The 21474-nt window shown below is 44.4% G+C and overlaps 1 protein-coding gene across 1 annotated transcript in view; it reads left to right on the forward strand.

Moving 5' to 3' along the window:
- KIF13B (kinesin family member 13B) overlaps window positions 1–18903 on the forward strand; it is a 159595-nt gene extending 140692 nt beyond the window's left edge. The window contains 5 exon segments of the mRNA XM_014947668.1: window positions 469–602; window positions 9762–9824; window positions 11376–12378; window positions 13509–17491; window positions 17815–18903. Of these exon segments, the coding sequence (XP_014803154.1) occupies window positions 469–602; window positions 9762–9824; window positions 11376–12378; window positions 13509–13807 (1499 nt within the window). The 3' untranslated portion in view covers window positions 13808–17491; window positions 17815–18903.
- The last annotated feature ends 2571 nt before the right edge of the window (window positions 18904–21474 follow it).

A 21474-nucleotide genomic window follows, 5' to 3' on the forward strand; every position in this document is an offset into this window, starting at 1 on the left:
ATAAAACGGCAGTATGAGTAGGGAGAGTTGAATGTTCTTCTTTTTCATAACTTGTGTCTTCTCATCTTCTATTTCTAGGGAGTTTTGTAATTGTTAAAATTGTGAGCTGTATGGACATCCTTTTTCAATTTTGCTTCTTGGGTTGTTTTTTTTTATCCTGCTTTGGCAACTTATAAAGCATTTTATGCTTCAAATTGCAAACAACCTTTTTCATACCATGTGATGAAAAACATTTTCTGTATACTGGGGGCAGAGATTTAAGACCTAGCTAAATTCCCACGTCCCTTTCAAAGGAGGAACAAGCACTCAGTGCTTCCCTTTGGATGGTGCTTTGGCCACTGGAAGATGTCATCTTAGACGAAAATGATAACAATTTTGTAAATTTTTTTTAGGGGGCTTGGAGGTTGATTTGATTCTTTTTCCTTTTCCCAAAGCGTAATTATTTTGATTTTTCTGTCATTCCAACAGGGATTGGTAGCCTTGCTGCTTCCTACCTAAACCCTGTCAAGTCCTTTGTGCCTCAGATGCCAAAGCTGCTGAAGTCTCTCTTTCCTGTCAGAGATGAGAAGAAGGGCAGGCAGACCTCTCCTCTTGCACAGCAGGTAAAAAATGAAATCAAATGGGCTAAGAAGTAATATTGGTGAGTGCTGTTAGCCTTGCTGGCAAAGTGCTATTTTATATCTTGTTGCAGTGCAAACTAAGCTTTTAGTCATAGTAAAGCCTCGTGATGCATTTCCCCTCCGTTCTGTCCAGAGATAGTGGAGCTGTTTAAACTTATTGATAACACTCAGCCCACTCGGCTTTTGAAAAGTGCCAAGCGCGCTACCGGCGTGATTTATGGTAATACCACTCGCAGCAACAATAGTAAAATTTATGAAGTGCACTTAGTGTTGTTTGTGTGTTGCCAAGAGGAAAATGTAATTCTATTTTTAATTTGTTATTTCATAGACCGTTCCCTCCCACCCCTCGCCCCAGCTCATGTCACCTTTTACCATCTTCTCCTCTGTACGTTGAACAGTTGCTTTTGTTCATTCTCTTATCTGTTACACGTGTCAGAGAAGCATTTGATTTTCCTTTCTGGGAAATTTGATTTTTCCTTTCCTTGCTGTGCTGCAAAACTCCACCAGCTCCAGATGTGGCTTCTGTGCTGTGAGCAGGAGCCAATGCATGGTCAAACAGACTAGAAAAAGCTACTTTCTTTTAAAGAAAATAGATGAAATACAGAATGCCATTATAAATAATATGATCTGCTTTATTTGAGAAGCTGTAGTTTATTTGTAAAGGAATAGTGCTTTATAGTGTAAGTCTGGAGGATTTAACAAACTGTTACGGAGACAGATCTGGAGCCCCATCTCACTTGTTAAAGTCCATTCTGCAACCATGTCACCTGTTAACTTAGACCTTTCCTCACCTCTTGATGGGCAGATGAATGTTCTAAGGGATATTTTACTCAAAACAAAGCAAAACAAACCCTAAAATGCTTAAGCAACTGGTTTTTGCAATTGGATCCAGACATTCTGTTCTTTTTTTCGGTCCAACGAAACGTTGCTCCTCCAAGAATGTCCCAGAACTACAGGAAGTTGTTTTGTCATTGTAGAAGTACAGTGAAATATTAAATAAATAGACAGAGCAAAAATAAATGCAGTAACACTTAAATATTTTTAGAAGTAACTTATCGCAGACATAGCACAAATAAAAATAAGGCGGGTTTAAAAATATTTTTAGTTTGGCTGTGGTTTTATTCTCGACAAAGTAATAAAAAGAGCAAATTTTACTCCCATATCTTATCTAATTTAATGCTTATACATTTTCATGTGGCCTTTTGCTTGCAACAGCCTCAGTGTTGAGACTGGACTTGTATAAACTTGCTCCTCTATGAGGTTTAGACAATTAAAATTAAGGCAGTGACTTTCTTTAAAGGTATTTGGGTATGGAGAGATGCAAATAGGTGCTCTTTATAATTGCACTGAGAGCCTTTCACAACTTCTTGAATCCTTAGTGAATCAATGAGAGCTGAGATTAGGAGCGGGGCCTAATTTCCTGCCTCTAGTCTAACCACCTGTTCCCACTCCTTCCCACTGTTCAAGATCAGCCTTGTATTCTTTGTTTTTAAACTACAAAGGCATCTATTTAAAGAGATTTTGTGTTGTGGATTACGATGGGAACTCAAGTAATCATGATCGCAACAGTTTTTAATAGGAGAAAAAATTCTGTTTCTCCTTTGTGTATAAACTAATTTATAAATATAATATAAAATAATACATAAATATCCTATAATATAGCTAATATATAATACTGTATCTATTATATAAACAGGAGTGTGTGATGTTTCAATGCTTGGTTGCATTGGAGAGCAACTTCCATTTTTCTGTGCCCGCTGGATCTGTATAATAAAATGAAATCTTAAAATTATTCACTTTAGTTTTGTGATAGAACAAGTCAATTTTATTAAAAATACACCTGACTGGTCTGAGGGGTTTATAGATATTCTTCACAGCTCTATCAGTAAGGAAACAGAGCTTCTTCACTCCTGCAGTGTGTAGAAGAGAGAGCAAAAATTGAAGGAACTGGTACGGAATTAGCTACAGCTGCTTCTGTGCAGCACAAAAAATAAATACCTGTGGGTTTAGCAAGACTGGGTTGAACATTATAAATATCATGTCTCGTAATCTTTCTTCCCATTTCTTTATAATGATGCAAATGCAGGCAGAGGAGTTTAAATGGTGGCGGTGATGAATGGGTATCGTACTGGGAGGATGATGAGGGTCAGGGTTTAACACCTTATCGCCAGCCTGCCAGAGAGGGACAGCAAACTGGTAATTCCTGCATAACTGCAGTAAACTGGGCAATGGGGAGGACACAAAAAATGATATTTCTGAGTCTCAGATAACACAGAACAAATGCATCTTAGTTCTGTGGAAGAATAAAACTTTAATACACGGTGGCAGGGGATGTAAATGAATGTGCAAGGTGAGAGTAGGTGGGAAACTACAGGTGCAGGGTGAAGGCAAAAGGATTTTCCAGCTGTAATTGCAAAGGGATCTGACCCCTAACCAGGAACTGATGGACTTCTGTTGCCATAAACAACAAATTGGGAGAGCGGGATTCAGGGATAGAAATGACAAAGCAAATGGAAAGATGTTCTGGCTAAAAGCAAAGGAGCAGATATTTAATACCAGGGTTTTGATAAAAAGCAAAGTGGATCAGTTTATTAGTTTCTCCTGGTTCATCAAACAGCTACAGTGAAGGAGAATATCTAAAGTTCTTGTCAAGCTCCCTTTTCAGTGCATGTCTGTTACATTATTTGAGAGTACTTAATTATCTAATGTCATTAAAACCCGTTCTGGAAAAATGCTGGTGAACCATCTTGAAGTAGACGGCTGGCCCAGCTGTTGTATTAAATCTCCAATATGTTATAGTTAAATTATCAGGGATAGATGGCTGTAATTCTCTGCCGAAAGCATGAGATCTGTTTGGTTGCGCCTCATAAGCAGGGTCTTCTGGCTAAGTTGATTTTAGTGCTTTTGAGCATCGTTTCCAAGGGAGCAGTACTTAATCTTTTCCCAAGTTTATACCTAAAGTTGAGTCCATCATGACCAAGCAGCTCCCCGAGTAGATGCTTTACCACATCTCTGATTTTGCACCAGCAAACAGGAGATGGAGTTCTCATCACTCGTACTGAAAATAACCTTTATTTTTTATTTTATTTTATTTTAGCAGCTTCTTATTTCAATCACACGCCGTTCCTTAGGTCGGCATCAACCTTAAAGTAAAGGAGCACATACAGAAGTTACCTGAACAAAATGCTGGTTTTGTTTGAAGCCAGTGGTTGCCCGAAGTTCCAAAAATGCAGAGACATTCCAGTCAAGGTGGCAGCTAACAAAATTGCTGTCTTTGACCTTCTGAGGCAAGTTTAGTAACTAATCTGGAGAATAATGAACCGCAATTAATGAAATCTGCTCTCGTATTCAAGTGTGTTTCTCAGACAGCACATAAAATAATTGAAAGAACTTCCTGCTCTCTAATTAGTTAGATTGAATTAATTTGGCATAATAGGATTCTTTATGTAACTAGCAGAACGGCTTCCGATGAAGCTGTTTATGTACCTAAAAGATTGGTTTCTGATGAAGCTGTTTATATACTTTTAAGTTAGAAAATGCCTATTTTCTCCATTATCTGATGCCTTTACATGAATTGCTAGTAGTCTGTAAATAAAAAAAAAAACACAACAATTTGAACATTTTTGGACTGCTGGAATTGCTCTTTTATTCTCCTAGTCTATTCTTTAAAAAGCTTATTACAGTGTGGTAAGATTTAGAGCCTCACCAAACCTTCATGCTGATGGGGAAAAGTTTAAAATACTTGGGTGAAATATGCAGGTGGAAGGAGAATCAGAGTTTCATCTCTCTGCGCTTAATTATATTATGTACGTGCTCTTGAAGCTTGTCTTTTTTTTTTTATTGAGATGCTGGGGCTTTAATAGTGTGCACCGAGCAGAATTACTGCTCTTTACCTTATGACCCTGTTGATCTCCAGGAACTGCTCGTGTATAATTACATTTGGGGGCATCGTTGGGTGCCGCTATTAAAAATGTACATATTAAATTTCAGTTTCTGTTTTTTTGACATTGCTGTGGCAGCAGCACATCCCTCTGACCAGCGTGCATTTGGTGTGGGTGCATTTTGGTCACCTTCATACTGGAGAACCTTGTTGGATGCTCAGATGTCTTTTTGTTCGCACTGGGCTTAAGTGAGAGATCTTGAGTTCAAAATTGGAATTTCCATAGGGCGATGTAATTATTTTCTGGTTTGTGGTATAGAAATGCAGAGATGTGACACACGGAGAGGGCAGCTCTCAATTTTTTTTCTCTTTCACCTTCTGATGCAGACGTAGTAATTAATCCTAAAAACTAATGAAATGCGGTTAATGAAAAGCTATCTAAATAGACAAAAGCCTTTTTCTGGCAGCGCACTGAAAAATAACAGTTTCGCGGATGTGCGTGGTGCATAGTGTAATTGCTAGAGCTGACATTCTTTAATCAAATGTAAATAATGTGGCCTCGGAGAACCTTCTTTTACAATCTCGAAGGCTTTTTTCGGAGTTTCAAATCAAGACTCGTTTGGGTGCTATAATCAGCGTAGCTCAACAGATCCTCTCTGGCCAGCTGAGCTCATATGTGTCCGGTTCTTGTGATGGAGTTGTTACTGTTTTGATTCCTTTCTGAGTTCAGTTTTTTGCTATCATCCTCGTACAAATAGTTTTTAATGAGAATGAGGATGGAAAACTGGCTTTTCAAGTTCTTAGAGAAAACCGCTGAAACTTCTTTATGAACTAACTTGAAAATGGTTATGAATTACCCTCTTAATCTGCCCGGACCTAGGAATGAAGTAATTGAACGGCGTAGAAATCGGTATGGTTAATTTTGCATAAAGTATATTAGAAAAGTGGAATTAAAAAGTATTATTACAGGCTGAAATGTTCCACATATAGAAGGTGAAATAAGAGGCATTTTGTTTGGGTTAATATTTGAACGCACGGTGTTTTTAGAGGAGAAAACACACACACCCCAAAAAAAACAACAAACAAACTTGTACTGGGTTTCAGATCTCCTTTCGGAATGCAGGAGATTTTTTATTTGAATGATTAATGACTTTTAAATTATTTTAGAATTGAGGGCAGAGAAGAATGTTGTTGGAGGGACCTTTTTAAAATGGATTCAACTTTTTGGGCTGTGTACAAGAGGCTCAGAATTCTTACTGTGTACTTTTCTTGTGGAAGTATTTTATCCCGACTGGTCAAAACTGATGATTTAAATATGCATTTAATGAAGCCACTGTTGTGCCCTGCTGCAGAAGTTGCCAGTAGCTGCTTTCAGATGGTGATGTGAAGATAACACTGTCGGTGTGACAGTCCTTGGGCTCTGTCACTCCTGTCTGGATGGTCATGCAGTGGTGGATGTTTTCTGATAATGCCCTTTTAGGGTTGCACCAGCAATAGCCTTGGCTGGACCATTTCTGGAGCTTGGAGGATGATTTTTGTACGCGCTGGCCCGGTCTGTTCTGTTAAATGCTGCCAAACTTCTGTGTCTTGGGTGTTAACGTTGAAGGATTTTCATCCAGTGAGATGAAATCCAAAAGCTTTGTACTGAAGTCATCAATCACCGCCGTCAGAGGCATTTCTCAAAGCGTTTAATGACATAGAAATAGCAAATGTGTTTTTCTGAGCTTATTGAAGAGCTTGTCATTCTAGATATGTAATACATGGTATGAAAAAGAGCTCATTTAGGATTTTGATGCCTCTGTAAAGTGGGTGAGAGACACATTTGCTTTTCCTGTTCAAGCTCAGGTTGGTCTCCAGATTACGCTAATCACCAGTAACTACATGGCTTTGGGTCACCTCAAAGTGTGTGCAAAACAACCTCTCGTCTGGCCAGAAAATAGGCACTCTTAGAAATCCTTATAAACTCACTGCACAGAGCAGCAGCTCTTCGGAAAAAGACAATTTTTGTTCTACAAAGATTCAAAGATGCTTTAAAGGCAATCGCTTTCATGTTCTCTCTTAACTCTGTATTTTGTCAGCTTGCTTGAAGAAATTGTGCCAAAATTTATCACTGTAAAAGGGTCATGTTTTGCCATTGGGTAAATATATATGTCTAGTTTAGCAGCCGCTATCTACAAATGCTTAATGACAGAATTTGGCTCTCAATTCAGAAATATTTTTCATCCAGTAAATGTCTTCACAGATAGTCAAACACATTGTTTTCAGTATTCTTTCCCCCCCCCAAGTAACTTGACTACATTTCATAACAAAGCTTTGTTTTAGTACCCTTGCTGCCCCAGCGAGGGTGTTTCTGCCCATCTGTTTCTTGTCAACACCAAACTTGGGCAAGTGCCACTTCTCATAATTGCTTTTTTTTTCTCCTCCATGTTTTTCTAAACACTGCTTGGCAAAGTTATTGTGGTTTTGAGATTCGTCATCCTTTCAGGAGAAGGACTTGATGAGGAATGATTAAAGTGTAACCGTTCTCTTTCTTTTGCTATTTGATATCAACTGGATTTTTAGATTTCATGGATTTACAGGCTGCAAGACTGAAGGGTTTTGAGAGATAAAAAACCCAAACACTTTCCTCTGTTTATTTCTTTTAAAGGGAGAAAAGGGAATCAAGGGGAGTGAGAAATATCTTTAAATACTTCTTCGTATTCCAATTCTGAGTGCTTATCTGTGGATAATAATGCTAGACCTCAGAGCGCTTCCCGGAGATGGCCCATAGACTGGGAGGAAATGGGGCAAAAAAGATCAAATCGTGTTATGATGCCAATGTGAGAGCCTGGAGCTGGCTTTAGGTCCTGAGACAAGGTCTGCTGAAAAAGGCTGTTTATCCTGCAATATCAGATCACAAACAGTAGTGTGGAAGCAACAAGGATAGTGCTTTTCCTTTGCACAACCTTTTCGAGATGCCAAAAGGCAGTGCTTTGGACCGTGGAGATATTTAACCAGGATAATTTGAATTCAAGAGCCTTGGCTTCTCACTGAGGTTCAGCTGCACCTCTGTGAAAGGTTTAAAGGGCTATGTAAGTGCTTGCCTAGGGATTAGCCCAAATGCATTGTGACCACAGATATTTTCTTCATTTAAAGGTGATATTTAATAGCTTGGCTTTGCACTCCCAAGGTGGACCAACCCATGGTTCAGAGGTGGTTGAAGAGGAGAGAATAAGTGTTCTGCCAAATACTCTGCTCCCTTTAACACCGTGATAAGCTTCCATTAAACTTAAAATTTGCAGGGTTTTCTCATAAGAAAGTGAATCCCTTTCCAATGTAGTCTTTGTTGAAGGGAAATGCTTGGCTGTTATGACAACCAAGTTGTCCTTGCGCATCTGAGTTAATACTTAGGATGAGTCAGAGTACTTGAGCATCTCATTGCTCTGAGCTATCTCTGGACTCGGTCATGAGTCAGTACCACAGTTGTTTTCAGGTTAATACTTTTGCCTTAGAAGTTTGCCACTTTATTCCAAAGGAAACTGCAGTTCTGGAGTACGAGGTGTCTGAAAACCACTGGATCACGAGCCCTAAAGCTGTGTTTATTTTTAGGCTCCATTGGTTTGTTCTGATTCAGGTCACCATCTGCCTCCTGGAGCCCCAGAGCACGTCCCAGTAAGGATCTCAAAATACTAAAACCTTGCACACCCAAAATAGAGCCAGTTTGCTCTGAACCCCACTTCAGCTATGTATTTTCAATTAGCAGGTTTAATGGCAAGCAAACCCCTCCTCCCCTGCTTTCTTTTATTGAAATGAAGCTTCAGTGTCTTACAAGACATTATTTTGATCCACTGTGAACCTGTTGGAATTTTTGTCCATTTCTTGTCTTTCTATATTTTACCTTGGACAACTGTGCTTTTATTCAATGCCTGGCAATCTCTGTGTAAATAGCTGCTGGTTTCTCCCATGTTTGTTTTTTTTTGGGGACAGAATTAGTCGTATTCCTTCTTTACTGTAGGTAGAAGGGGTGCAAGAGGAGAGTACCTTACTCTTCAGCTGGGAAGTTTCAGTTCTTTAAACAAATTGTTGAATTTTGGCAACAGCTCAGGGATGAGCACTGCCTGCACATTTCTACAGGAGTTCTCAAGTCCATTGAAGGGAAAAAAAAGAAAAAAGAAAAAACCAGGCTGTTCCCAAATTGTATAATATGTCACCTTTAAAGAGCTCTTTCCCTGAAAGTATGAACCTGCACTTGCAGTATGTTATTTAACAGTGCTAAAGAGAGATGTTTCTGCCTTTTTCTGCTTTCTCCTTTTCTTCCTTCTTCCTTTTCCCAAGGTTCTCCATTGAACTGGTGGTCCCTTCCCGTCCTGTGTCAGCAGTGTGTGACAGTCCAAGTTGACAGCTTTGCCTAAGATTTATAGTCGAGTGTCACAATTTGCTGTTAACAGTCTTAGGACAGTAATTATTTCAAATCTTTAACATAAAAACTTGAATACAGAGCAGGTGAGGGACATCTATTGTCCGTGCCTTCATATCAAGCCCCATGCTGTAACAGAGAAGATGCTGTTGAAGCACAAAAGTGGTTCTTCTGGCACAGGACCAGTCTGTTATGATTAGCAAATGGCCCGTGTAGTCCTCACTCTACCAGGCAGTGGGGATGCCCTCTTCGAAAAGAGGATGCCCAGATCTTGTTTCTGGCTTCCTTTTTGAGTTTTTGAGTCCTTGACCATCTGTATAAAAGAAAATCTTGTACACTGTGGGTTTGTACCTGCAGCTGCTTATGTGTTAAAATTCAGGGATGCCTTGGTTAAGGTTTATACCCCTTCAAGAGCTTGTCATCAGACTGCAATAAAATAGCAATGCTCTGTCCTTTCGTGGCAAAGGTTTGTTTGCGATTCTTACCCCTTCACAGCATGTCATCAGAATGCAATAAAATAGCAATGCTCTGTCCTTTTGTGGCAAAGGTTTGTTTGCGGTTCCAAAATTTCAAATGTTTTACTATTTACCAGTTTGACAACATTTAATCTTTTAAGTCAACGATGCCATGTGTAGGTTTTTTTTGTTTTTTTTTTCATTCCTGCAGGCCGTCCCACGATACCCCTTCAAGAGCTTGTCATCAGACTGCAATAAAATAGCAATGCTCTGTCCTTTCGTGGCAAAGGTTTGTTTGCGATTCCAAAATTTCAAATGTAAGTTTTACTATTTACCAGTTTGACGATATTTAATCCTTTAAGTCAACAATGCTCTGTATAGGTTGATTGGTTTTTTTTTCATTCCTGCAGGCCGTCCCACGAATTATGGTCCAGTCTGCTGTTATTGATGCCACTGCTGCCAAGATAAAACAGGTAGGAACATCCCAGGATGTGGTGATGCAATTTCCATAACCACGTGCCTGGAAAGCAGAGGTGGCAAAAGCAGCTGCTGGGTTTGCTGCTGAAAACCTGTCGCTTCACTGTGAGACAACTAAGTGCAGTGTGTGGTGCTGGGTTTTCTTAGGTCCTGGTAAAATCTCCCCTTTTATCACTGCTTTACACTTTTATATTTAAAAGCCCAGTTAATCATATGATTGCATTAGCAGTAAACTAGCTAAAATTTAGCTGTTTTGCTGCTTTAAAAGGCAAATTGCTGGGCTCTGATGCTTTCTATAAACAGAACTTCTCTGTTACTCTGAGTGTTGAGCTTAATTCTCAATTTTACATTTCAAGCCAATTCATTATATCGGCGTGGAAAAAAAAAAGGCTCTTGCTAAGCTGGAGAGAAAATAGACCCTTATGATCTCCCACAGTTCAGCAGAACTTGAGCCTTATGAATAGCAAATCAACTTTCTCCCACTGTGCCTTTATTGTCTTAGCAAAATGTGTGTTATCTGAACGCTTAAAACAGAAAAATCCAAAGAAAGAGCAGAGCTCCAGAGTACACGTGTGCACCGTCCTCTCCATAGAAAAGCTAAAAATACGTTTTTAATCTGCAGGAATATTTCAAAAAAAAGTTTTCTCTATTACAATTCACTTAGCAATAGCAAGCTGGCCTTTGGTTCTGAAATTCCTGTAATTCAATCAAATCCCACTCTCTTCAAACGCCGCTTACATCTCCAGTGGGAAAGGCACTTCAGAATAAGGTGAAAATCCTGTAGTTTGGGACACTTAACCACTAGATGGGATAAACCACAACATTTTGAAGACTAAACAAAAATGTACACCTGAGAGTTAAGCCAGGATATGTACAAATCTGCTGTTCTCCAACCACTGGGTTTTTTCCTCCCCTTCATATTAGCAGCCTCCTCCCTCCCTCCCAAAGAGATTTAGAGACATCCTAATCTTTTAGAGTACATGTGCTGGCAAAAGATATTGATCTATCAGATTTAGTAAACTTTACAGCCAAGAAATACATCACTAAAATGGGCTGTTAATCTCAGGAGGTGCAGTTAATTTCATACTCTGAGAGTGTGTGGTGCTGGCGGCATTGAGGTGGGAATGGCATTTGGAAACAGGGACATAAATGACAGTTTAGGTGGAGAGCCGTGATTTATCAATCCTGAGAGTTAAGCCAAATAACTGAGAGAGACTTATAGATCATGGCTGTTTCACATTTCATATAAATCCTGCTATTCAAACAGCAAATGACCATTCCTGTAATATAAATAATTTTTCAGTAAATATTGGGGAACGTATTTCTTTTAGTCGACGCTTTTCTTATTAATGGAAGAAATGAGCTGACAAGCCTACCAGGTTTGCAAAGCTGACTTCAGATCAGCTCACATCTTCTGGAGATGGCAGCCACACAGGGATTTAGACAAGCTGGAGGCCTTAGTACTGCCCAGAAGCCTCCTATCTATCCTTTTAGCTCAGATATTTTGGATAACAGAGCTCCACGGCCCCTGTCCTCTTCTGTTTCAGATTCATCAAGAGGGAGTAGGGAAGCAGCCATTCGAAACTGTGGTGCAGACGCCTGAGGTGGACAAGAGTCCAGAAAAGCCCCCCAAAGTGCCTTTGCAGCAGCCCACAGGAGACACCCAGGCGCAGGACTCCCAGGAGGGACCTCCAAGTCCTCTGAGCGAAGCCTCCAGCGGGTACTTCTCTCACAGTGTCTCCACAGCCACCCTCTCTGAAGCCCTTGCAGCGGGAAGTGATGCTGTGGCTCAAGCAGGAGGCCAGACGCCTGCAGCGAGTGACCTCCCAGCTCCTGCTGGGGCTCAGGTCTCTTCTTCTGACTTGCCAGGGCACTCGGACAGCTCTTCAGAAAGCTGTCTCGGTACTAAGAGAGAGAACCTGCCCACCTTCAGCCTTCAGAGACCTAAAGACAGCGCTGAAGTGAATGGAAACGATGCTTTGAAATTGAAATCTTGCACGTCTCCCATGACTCCAAGTGAGCAGGCCTCTGTGGCCACCGATGCAAAACCCTTTCTTTCTACCTCCACTCCAAAGAAGGAGTCGTCACCCACGCAATCGACGGAGTCAGCAGGGCTGGCTAGGAAAAAAGAAATGGCTTCTGGAGCTTCGGAACTGGGGTTTCCCAAACCACAGATCCATCCTGACCAGTTGTCCCAGCCCGGCGTCCCAGCCTCCCCTTTCAAAATCCAGAAAGTCAAGACATCAGAGCTGAAGTCCTTCACAAGCATGTTGGGGACAGATCCCCCGTGTTCTCTCAACACAGAAGAGCAGCAGGAAGGAGAGAAGAGCATGTCTGCTGCCCGTGGACTGAACCATAATGGGTCAGAGCTGGCAGAAGAAAAGCTGGAGGTGAATTCTGACTCCGAAGATGCCAATGAAATTCCCGAGTGGCTGAAAGAGGGAGAATACGTCACAGTTGGCGCAAATAAGACTGGCACCGTTAGATACATCGGGCCCACAGACTTCCAAGAGGGAACGTGGGTTGGTGTGGAACTGGATTTACCTTCAGGTAACGTAAGATCTAGTCTGGGTGTAAATCAGACGGCACATCAGAGTTTGCAGTGCTCGTTTGAATGTCATTTTTGATGAGGGGGGGCTCATTAGCCATTACTGGGTGCGTTTTGAGAAGGGGAATATAAAAGCTCCTTCCCTGTACTCGGCACTGGTGAGGCCCCACCTCGAGTACTGTGTCCAGTTTTGGGCCCCCTACCATAAAAAAGACATTGAGGTGCTGGAGCGGGTCCAGAGAAGGGCAACAAAGATGGTGAGGGGTCTGGAGAATAAGTCTTATGAGGAGAGGCTGAGGGAGCTGGGGTTATTCAGCCTGGAGAAGAGGAGGCTGAGGGGAGACCTTATTGCTCTCCACAACTCCCTGAAAGGAGGGTGTAGAGAGGTGGGGGTCGTTCTCTTCTCTCAAGTCACAGGCGACAGGACGAGAGGAAATGGCCTCAAGTTGCTCCAGGGGAGGTTCAGGCTGGATATTAGGAAAAATTTTTTCACTGAAAGGGTCATCAGCCATTGGAATGGGCTGCCCAGGGAGGTGGTTGAGGCCCCATCCCTGGAGATGTTCAAAAGACAGGTTGATGTAGTGCTGGGAGGTATGGTTTAGTGATGGTGATGCTTCTTGTTTGTTGTGCGGGTGTCTATTTTTGTCAGTTGGGTTGACGGTTGGACAAGATGATCTTTGAGGTCCCTTCCAACCTAGAAGATTCTGTGATTCTGTGATCTTTTTCCAGTCTGCCTTTGTCGACCTGGTCTCACTGACCTCTGATGGAATTGTCTCCCTTTTCAGTTATTTTCTTGGCTTCTTACAATGGAGGTGGTGCCCTTGTTGAAACTCATTCCATTGGCATTGGCCCAGTGATCCAATCTATCTAGATCCTCTTGCAAAACTTCCCTATCCTCCTGGGAGTCAACACTCCTGCTTAACTTGGTGTCATCTGCAAACTTGCTGATGTTACACCTTATGTCCATATCGAGCTCTCTCCTCCCTGGTGTTCACCTTCACGGTGTATTGACAGGGACCACTCATCTTCCATCCCAGAATGTTCTTCTTCCAGTGTCCTCCCAGTAGCACCACCGATGCACTCGATAAAAGCCAGTTTTGCCCATTGTCTTTTCTTTCTCTTCTGGTTCAAGGTAAGAACGACGGGTCCATCGGAGGGAAGCAGTATTTCAGGTGCAACCCGGGCTACGGTTTGCTGGTGAAACCGGGCAGAGTCAAGAAGGCCACGGGGCCGGCGAGACGGCGAAGCACCGGGCTGAGGCTACAAGGAGGAGCCACCACCGAGAACAGGAGGAGCGGCAACTTCTCCGGCTCAACCTCCAACCTGGCATCGCTCACGGCCCTGGCGAAATCAGAAGGAGGATCCACGCTACGACCAGAGAAGAGCCAGAGCCAGAAGAACGTGGAGAACAGGAAATCCTGGGCAAACTGAGATGGCCCTTTCCCCAGCAAACGCCGCCCAAGAGATCCAGGGGAGAGCAAGGTTCTTCTGCCTTCGGGAGGCTGAACCGACCACAGGAAGGTCTCGTATGTGGCCAACACTAATGAAGGGGGTTTCTTCTCTGCTTTGGGTGATTGACATGTTAATTCCTTGCCTTGTCACGGTGCTGGAGCTGTGTCCTTCATTTCCTGTTACAAGTTGGGAGGCGTCAGGGTATGGCTGATGGCAACCAGCAGGTGTGAGCTCTGCTCCCTTCACCTTCCAGAGATGGGAGGGACGTGGAAATTGTTCAAATTATGGCATGGTTTTCCAATAGCTCCAAAATACTACCTGCTCACTGGCAATTCTTGAAAAAAATCCTCCTCAAAAATAACGGTTCTTTTTTAATTTCATAAGAGCTGTGTCCATATCGCGTAGTACATGGTGAAAGGGCAAGGTTATAACAATTCCAGACAGGTAGAGAGGCAAACGTAAAACTTCATTTTGAATCAAAGTACCCCCAAAACCCTTTATTTAAAAATAAATGGGACCAGTGCCTGTTTTGATTACTGTCCTGTTGTCCCTCTCTCCTATGGAAATCAGCACAATCTTTCCAGCTGATTTGTTGGGAACAGCAGAGGGCCCATGACCCGCTCTGGGATAATTTTGACCCTTTTTTTTTTTCAGGAAAGAGGGGAATTGAGCGAATTTGCTGTCTGTAATGTGTTTAACGTGCCCTCTCACCATGGCAGGTTCCCTTCTCTCGCTTGCCCCGAAGTGACAGGACCTTCTTTCTGTCCTTTGAGCCAAGGTGGGGTTTGCAGAGAGACCAGCACTTTTGTGCCGCGACGTTCCCCCCCAGCCTTGGGAGATGCTTGGATTTTTTTACCAGCTATGCAAAGCCAAGGGTGGCCGTCCTTGGGACGGGACGAATCCGGTCTATTTATTCTTTATTTATTATTTTAAAAGATGAAATGTTTGCGCTTTACAATCATCCACCACCCGAGGTGGCAGAGAGGAGCTCCCCTCGCGCCCCCATCCAAAGAGGAGGTGCCTCCATCGCCAAAGCAAAACAGCCGAGTTCCTCCCCAAAAACCCCTCTCTCCTTTCAGAGTGGGAGGTTTGGGGCTGGCTTTTAGAAAACTTGATTTTTTTTATTTTTTTTTTTTGGTAACCCTTGCTAGTTTTTAACTGCCCGTGGCACAAATTCTACCTACGTGTGCATGTCCACGTACGCACACCCCCCACTGCTAACAAATCAAAGGCACAAGAGTTTTATATTCTGAGCTGGGGACTGGACAGCTCGAGCCAGAGGCGTTTTTATCTACCTGGGGAATAATATTTGGGATGCTGAATTAATGATTGATCTTTTAATACGTATCTAGTGGCCGCTGCCCATGCTGCAGGTGGGTATCTAAGTGCCTTAGCCGTCTGCTTCAGAGGTCCAAGGGAAAGACACATTGTCATCAAAGGAGAGAGGGATGCTTAGCAGAGGAGATGATTATGCTGATTTACTGTAATTAATATCATTTATGCAGAAGGAATAAAATTAAAATAGAAACTAATCTGTAGCAGCAATAAGTGGGACGGGTTACGAGGCAGCACGCTTAGTACTGCCAGGGACTCGTGTATCCTTTCACCTTTGTGTAACTACTTTCACTGTTTCCTACGTTTTTTTCTTAAACAAATCTTAATATAAAATGTACAGACCAGCTTTTAAAGATATTTTTAGTGTACAGTTTTTCCTCTTTTTCCTTTGCACGAAGCTCCCGTCCATTCAAGCCGAGACGATGGGAGAAATTTAATAATGAAAGAATTCAGAGGTGAGAATCCTCAATTTTAAAAATTGTAACTCTTTTATTAGACGCGACTCACACAACAAAATGACATTTCATTTTGGAGTGTGACGAGTCTCGCTGATGAAAGACCATCCGCTAATTAATACAATGCCTCTGAAACTGCCTTGTAAATTTTCTAAAATCCATCTTTACCGTTTTTGTTTTGTTTTGTTTTATTTTTTTCCTAATTGCACTTTGTTCTGTTGTGCTGCGGAGAGTTCCCTGACGTGAAACAGCCCCCGGACCCGTCGTGGTGGTGGTTTTTCAGTCTCAGCATTTCATTTACTGGATTTGGGGAGATCTTTAGAACTTCTTGCTGTTTGCTTGGTGGCCCCTTTGGGGGGAGATACGAAGGGAAGGACCTGCCTGAGTTCTTTTTGAAGCCTCTTTTCCCAGGCTGCTGTCTCTGAAGGCTGGAATTCTGCAGCACCAAGGTACAGGGAGGGAAGTCGCAGGAGTGACGGGGTCGAGCAGAGCAGTTGGGTTGATCATTCACTCTTTATGTGGCCAGCTATAAATTCCTCTGCCCGGATTTGTGCTGTGGCTCTGAAATACTTAAGGAGGCATTTCAGTGTTTGCACGTCTGGAGCACGAGGTCGGAGGCTGCAGCCGATGGATTTGGGGTGAATTCCCTCTCCCACCTGCCCCGGGTTGTGTTAGAAACCATCACTGTGTGTGTTCACAGGGCTGTGAAACACGGGCTGAACAGAACGTGCTCGCTGCCTCCTCTGGGACAGATTGTCCTGGAAGGCCAAACAAATCCGAGTCAGCCCCACGGACATTCCTAGAGGATTTCTCTGATTCCCTCCTGCTCACCCCGGCTCTCCTGGGCTTTCTTCTAAAGATATTTTCCAATGTTTTGGCACATCCTTCTACTCAAAGCCACCTGTCACTCTGCACCAGCTAAGCCAACTAACCAGAAAACAGTTTAAAATCATAACGAAGGTTATATACATATATATATATATCTTTTTTTTATTGATAATTTCAGAAAAACTCTACTCTTGCCACAGAGGAGGAGGTGCTCTTAACTGGAACCGCCCAGCAGCCGAGGCTGGGTTAATAGCTATGCATATTTTCCAAGATTTTTCATGCACTTTATACAGGGAAGAAGAATATTTCCTGCAGGAACTGTCGTTCGTAGCGCGTGTCTCGGCTCCCGTGTCTGCTGGTGCTGCAGGTTTGCTTTCCATACCCCCGAGCCATGGCTGGGTCTGGGATTTTGGATGTAGATGGTTGTGTTGTTGGATGGGAATTGTAGGGTTCCCAGCCCGTGTCCACAGCTACACAGGGGTGTGGGTTCTGAGCCGTGGTGTCCTTTGCTGCTGGCCAGCCAAAACGATGATGTTCTTTGGAGGGACTTTTGGGGGGTTTGGATCTCTGTGTCCAAAGTCATTCCTTTTCAGTCCGAGGACCTTGATGCTTTCCTGTTTAATGATGTAATTTAGTTGAGGAAAACTGATAGAAATGAGTTCTGCGTGGCAGTACTGCCTGAGTCCTTCAGAAGAGAGGTTTCATAGAATCACAGAATGGTTTGGTTTGGAGAGGACCTTAAAGATCATCCAGTTCCATCCAACCCTGTCTTTTGTCAGTGGTTGAGGTGGAAGCTCACCACTGCTGGGTGTTCAACACCTCTTTGCCCTCCTACCAACCAAGAACCCCCCCCCAAATCCTGCCTATCAGTCGTGAAAACCTGTATGAAACGAGCGTGGGTGTTGTACAGACCTGTTTGTACTGTTGTGGAGCTGTTGAGGAGTCTTTTCTGTGCTGGTGCTCATGTTGTCCTTACGCTGGTGCTGCCAGCTCTTTGCACAACAAGTTCCATGTCCGCAGTGCCTTATCCCTGGGTCAGTGACAGGTGGAGCTAGAGGACCTTAAAGATCATCCAGTTCCATCCAACCCTGTCTTTTGTCAGTGGTTGAGGTGGAAGCTCACCACTGCTGGGTGTTCAACACCTCTTTGCCCTCCTACCAACCAAGAACCCCCCCCCAAATCCTGCCTATCAGTCGTGAAAACCTGTATGAAACGAGCGTGGGTGTTGTACAGACCTGTTTGTACTGTTGTGGAGCTGTTGAGGAGTCTTTTCTGTGCTGGTGCTCATGTTGTCCTTACGCTGGTGCTGCCAGCTCTTTGCACAACAAGTTCCATGTCCGCAGTGCCTTATCCCTGGGTCAGTGACAGGTGGAGCCAGGGCTGGATCTCACCCAGCCTCCAGGCTTGTTGGAAAGATGGTGAGAATCACATGGGGTTGGAAGGGACCTCTGGAGATCATCTCCTCCACCCCCCTGCCAGAGCAGGTCCACCCAGAGCAGGTCCCACAGGAACGTGTCCAGGTGGGTTTGAATGTCTCCAGAGAAGGAGACTCCACCACCTCTCTGGGCAGCCTCTGCCAGGGCTCTGCCACCCTCACAGGAAAGAAGTTCCTCCTCATGTTGAGATGGACCTTCTTGTGTTCAAGTTTGTGAGAAGTGAATAGGTTCAGAGGGGTCACACTACAAAATACTCCTGAGCTGGGGGTCACCAACAAGTGTCTTGTTCCTCCATCTCCTTTCTCCATCTTTGGTTTCTGTGCTCTCCACCCTCCTCCCATGCCCCCGCTGTGTTTTTCACCCCCTAAGAAATCTGGGCTGCTGCTCTTGGCTGGGTTTGGGGGTGTTGGAGCCTCCTGGCACAGCCTGGTCCTCTCTCTGGCACCCAAGAGAGAGCGGGGACGTGGCTGGGAGCTCCTTAAACCCAGGGAGAGGGAGGAGATGCCGCGGTGCAGGCAGGAGGGATGTGTTAAGAGATGTTCCCCCTTTGTTTGGCAGGAGAAGGCAGCTGCTCTCCCCCTCACCTTCCCCTGCCAAACTCATCCTGAAGCTGATGGAGAAGCTCAGCTCCCGAGCAATAAGGGGCAGGGGGTGAAGCAGCTCCTTCCCACCTCCCTTCAGCCCTCCCTTGTCCTCGGTGCCACCTCCCCGCAGCATCGTCACAGCCCCCGGTGGCTCCTCCACCACCCCCCATGTCCCCCCCTGTGCCTTGGAAAAGCCTTTCCCAGCTCGTCCCTCTGTTGGTGTCTGTAAATGTCGTGGGTCTGTATATAAAGAGTGGCTCTTTACCCTGCTCCGTGTCCGTCGGCGTCCTTTAAATGAGCTAAAAATCCAAAGATGATACTTTGTAATGAGCTGTAAAGTTTTTAATTATTTCTGTACAATACTAAATGACTGTAATATTGTATTATACATGCCGTGCAGCCTGCAGTACCTAAATAAACGTCTTCTTTAGAGCCGGGTCAGTCTGTGCTTCGCTGGTCTCACCAGGAGGTTGAGGAGTGTTCCCAGCCGGCGCTGGAGTCACCTCACTCCATGGTGCCAACATCTGCTTCAAACGAGACTTTTGCCAGCAATTTGGGGACCTTCCCATCGATGAGTGGAAACCAAGGGCTTTACCTTCCATCCATCCTCCTTCCTCTTCGATGCCGGGGCAAAGAGCCCTTTGCCTGCAGCCGTTCAGTGTGGGATTGTCACAGACTACGGGTCCTCAGAGCTGTGCTGAAGCTTTAATACTCATTTTTCCTGCCATTACGCTAAATAAAAGCAGAAGAAGGTGTGTTTGAGCTCCCCCCGTGCTCTCCAGCTGCTGAGCTTCAGACAGGACCAGGGGTTGTTGCTGCCAACCCTGCCCTGAGCCACTGCAGCAAGATGTCCTTGAAACTCCCTCCCTCAATCACCTTATTTTCTTTCTCTTTTCTTCTTTCTCTCCCAAACAGGGCTTCTAGTTGAGAACAACTGGCAAGGTTTGACTGGCTTTTTTTTTTTATTTTGGAGGATTGTTTTGTTTCTCTATTTTTTTTTTAAGCAACAAATGCTGTGTTGATTCCACAATCCCTGCTGCAAGTCGTTGAGCAAAGGATATTTTTATCGGTGTTGTCTCGCAATCAGCGCACGAAAATACAGCTGCTTTTTTTTTTTTTTTTTTTAAAAAAGCCCCTTCCCTTTAATGTTTTACCTTCTGAAAAAAAAAAAAAAAATCTTTGGCTGAAACACAGGAGCCTTTTGAAGTCCCGTTACTTTGTTCAAACCTCGCTCTTCCCGGAAGGTGGTTGTAGCCCCTTCCCCGCGCCACGTTCCGCGTCTGTTCTCCAGCCAAAGCGGGTGTTAAAAGGCACCGATCAAAAGGAGCAGGGGAAAAAAAAAAACAACCACCACCACCACACAAAAAACCCCAAAGCACAAAGCACACCTTTTCTCCCTTCCTTTCCTTCAATTTAATACCACTGTCACTGTTCCTCTCCCGCCTTCAAGTTCTTTGCCACGATGGGCAAGTGGTGAAGGCACCAGAGCTGCTCGATTTTGGGGGAGCAGCCATGGGAGGGAAGTGAGTGCGGGGAGGGGGCACAGGGGGGGCTTCTGGCTTCACCTTGGCTGAGCCATAGCATTATAGAATGATTAGAGATGGAAGGAACCTTAAAAACCACCCAGTGCCACCCCCTGCCCTGGGCAGGGACACCTCCCACCACACCAGGTTGCTCCAAGCCCCCTCCAACCTGCCCTTGAACCCCTCCAGGGATGGGGCAGCCACAGCTTCTCTGGGCAACCTGGGCCAGGCTCTCACCACCCTCACAGCAAAGAATTTTTTAGAATAATAGAATCATACAATCATCTAGGTTTGAAGGGACCTTTAAAGTCATCTAGTCCAACCATCATTTAGTCCAACCATCAAGATCTTCTTCCTGATATCTCATCTCCATCTCCCCTCTTTCAGTGTCCAACCCTTTCCCCTCCTCCTAGGGCTCCCCTCCCTCATCTAGAATAATAGAATGATACAATCATCTAGGTTTGAAGGGACCTTTAAGGTCATCTAGTCCAACCATCATTTAGTCCAACCATCAAGATCTTCTTCCTGATATCTCATCTCCATCTCCCCTCTTTCAGTGTCCAACCCTTTCCCCTCCTCCTAGGGCTCCCCTCCCTCATCCAGAGTCCCTCCCCAGCTTTCCTGGAGCCCCCCTTCTTTAGGGACTGGCAGGGGCTCCAAGGTCTCCCTGGAGCCTTCTCTTCTCCAGGCTGAACCCCCCAACTCTCTCAGCCCCCCCTCCCAGCAGAGGGGCTCCAGCCCTCCCAGCATCTCCAGGGCCCATATGAGGAGATGCTCTGCCACGAGCTGTGCACATCCATGAGGGGACTTGTTACTCACCTTTGGACACCAAGGTGGTAAATTCATGTGGGTTTTTCCTGTGGTTCTTTTTCAAAGGATGTGATCCTGATCATCTGGTTCCCTAGGGGAAAAAAATCATTAAAAAGCAGAAAACGGGCTGGAAGCAGAGTTTGTTTGCAAAGCAGAGGCCTCTGGTGGGTGCGTCTTTTAAAAAAAAAAATCTCTTTTCTGCATTCCTCTTGATCTGTGACACAGGGAGAGAACTTTGTCCTTCAGGCTCAGCAGGGGCCGCTCTCCTGGGGAAGGGGCTCCCAGTGCACCCAGTGAGGCTGGGAAAGGCCTTGTCCCCACCGCTCCTGCCTCTGCTCTCCAAAAAAAAAAGATCTGGGGCACACGCTGGCCCTGACCGTGTTACCAACTCCTCCAGAATGGCCAAGCTGGTCCCGTGGGTCATCTGAGCTGGAAGATCTGGGGCACACGCTGGCCCTGATGGTGTTACCAACTCCTCCAGAATGGCCAAGCTGGTCCCGTGGGTCATCTGAGCTGATCTTGTGGGTCCTTCTAATTCCTGATCATTAGAACAAAGCCTGTTGGGGATGAACTTGTAAAGAAGCAAAACCCAAAGAGACAAACGGTCGAAAGCCACCAGGTTTGGGGGCTCAGTCTTCACTCCCGGCCGCTGGGCCAGCCCTGATTTACAGCACC

Source organism: Calidris pugnax, unplaced genomic scaffold (assembly GCF_001431845.1).
Source record: "Calidris pugnax isolate Ruff unplaced genomic scaffold, ASM143184v1 scaffold154, whole genome shotgun sequence".
Taxonomy (NCBI): Eukaryota; Metazoa; Chordata; class Aves; order Charadriiformes; family Scolopacidae; genus Calidris; species Calidris pugnax.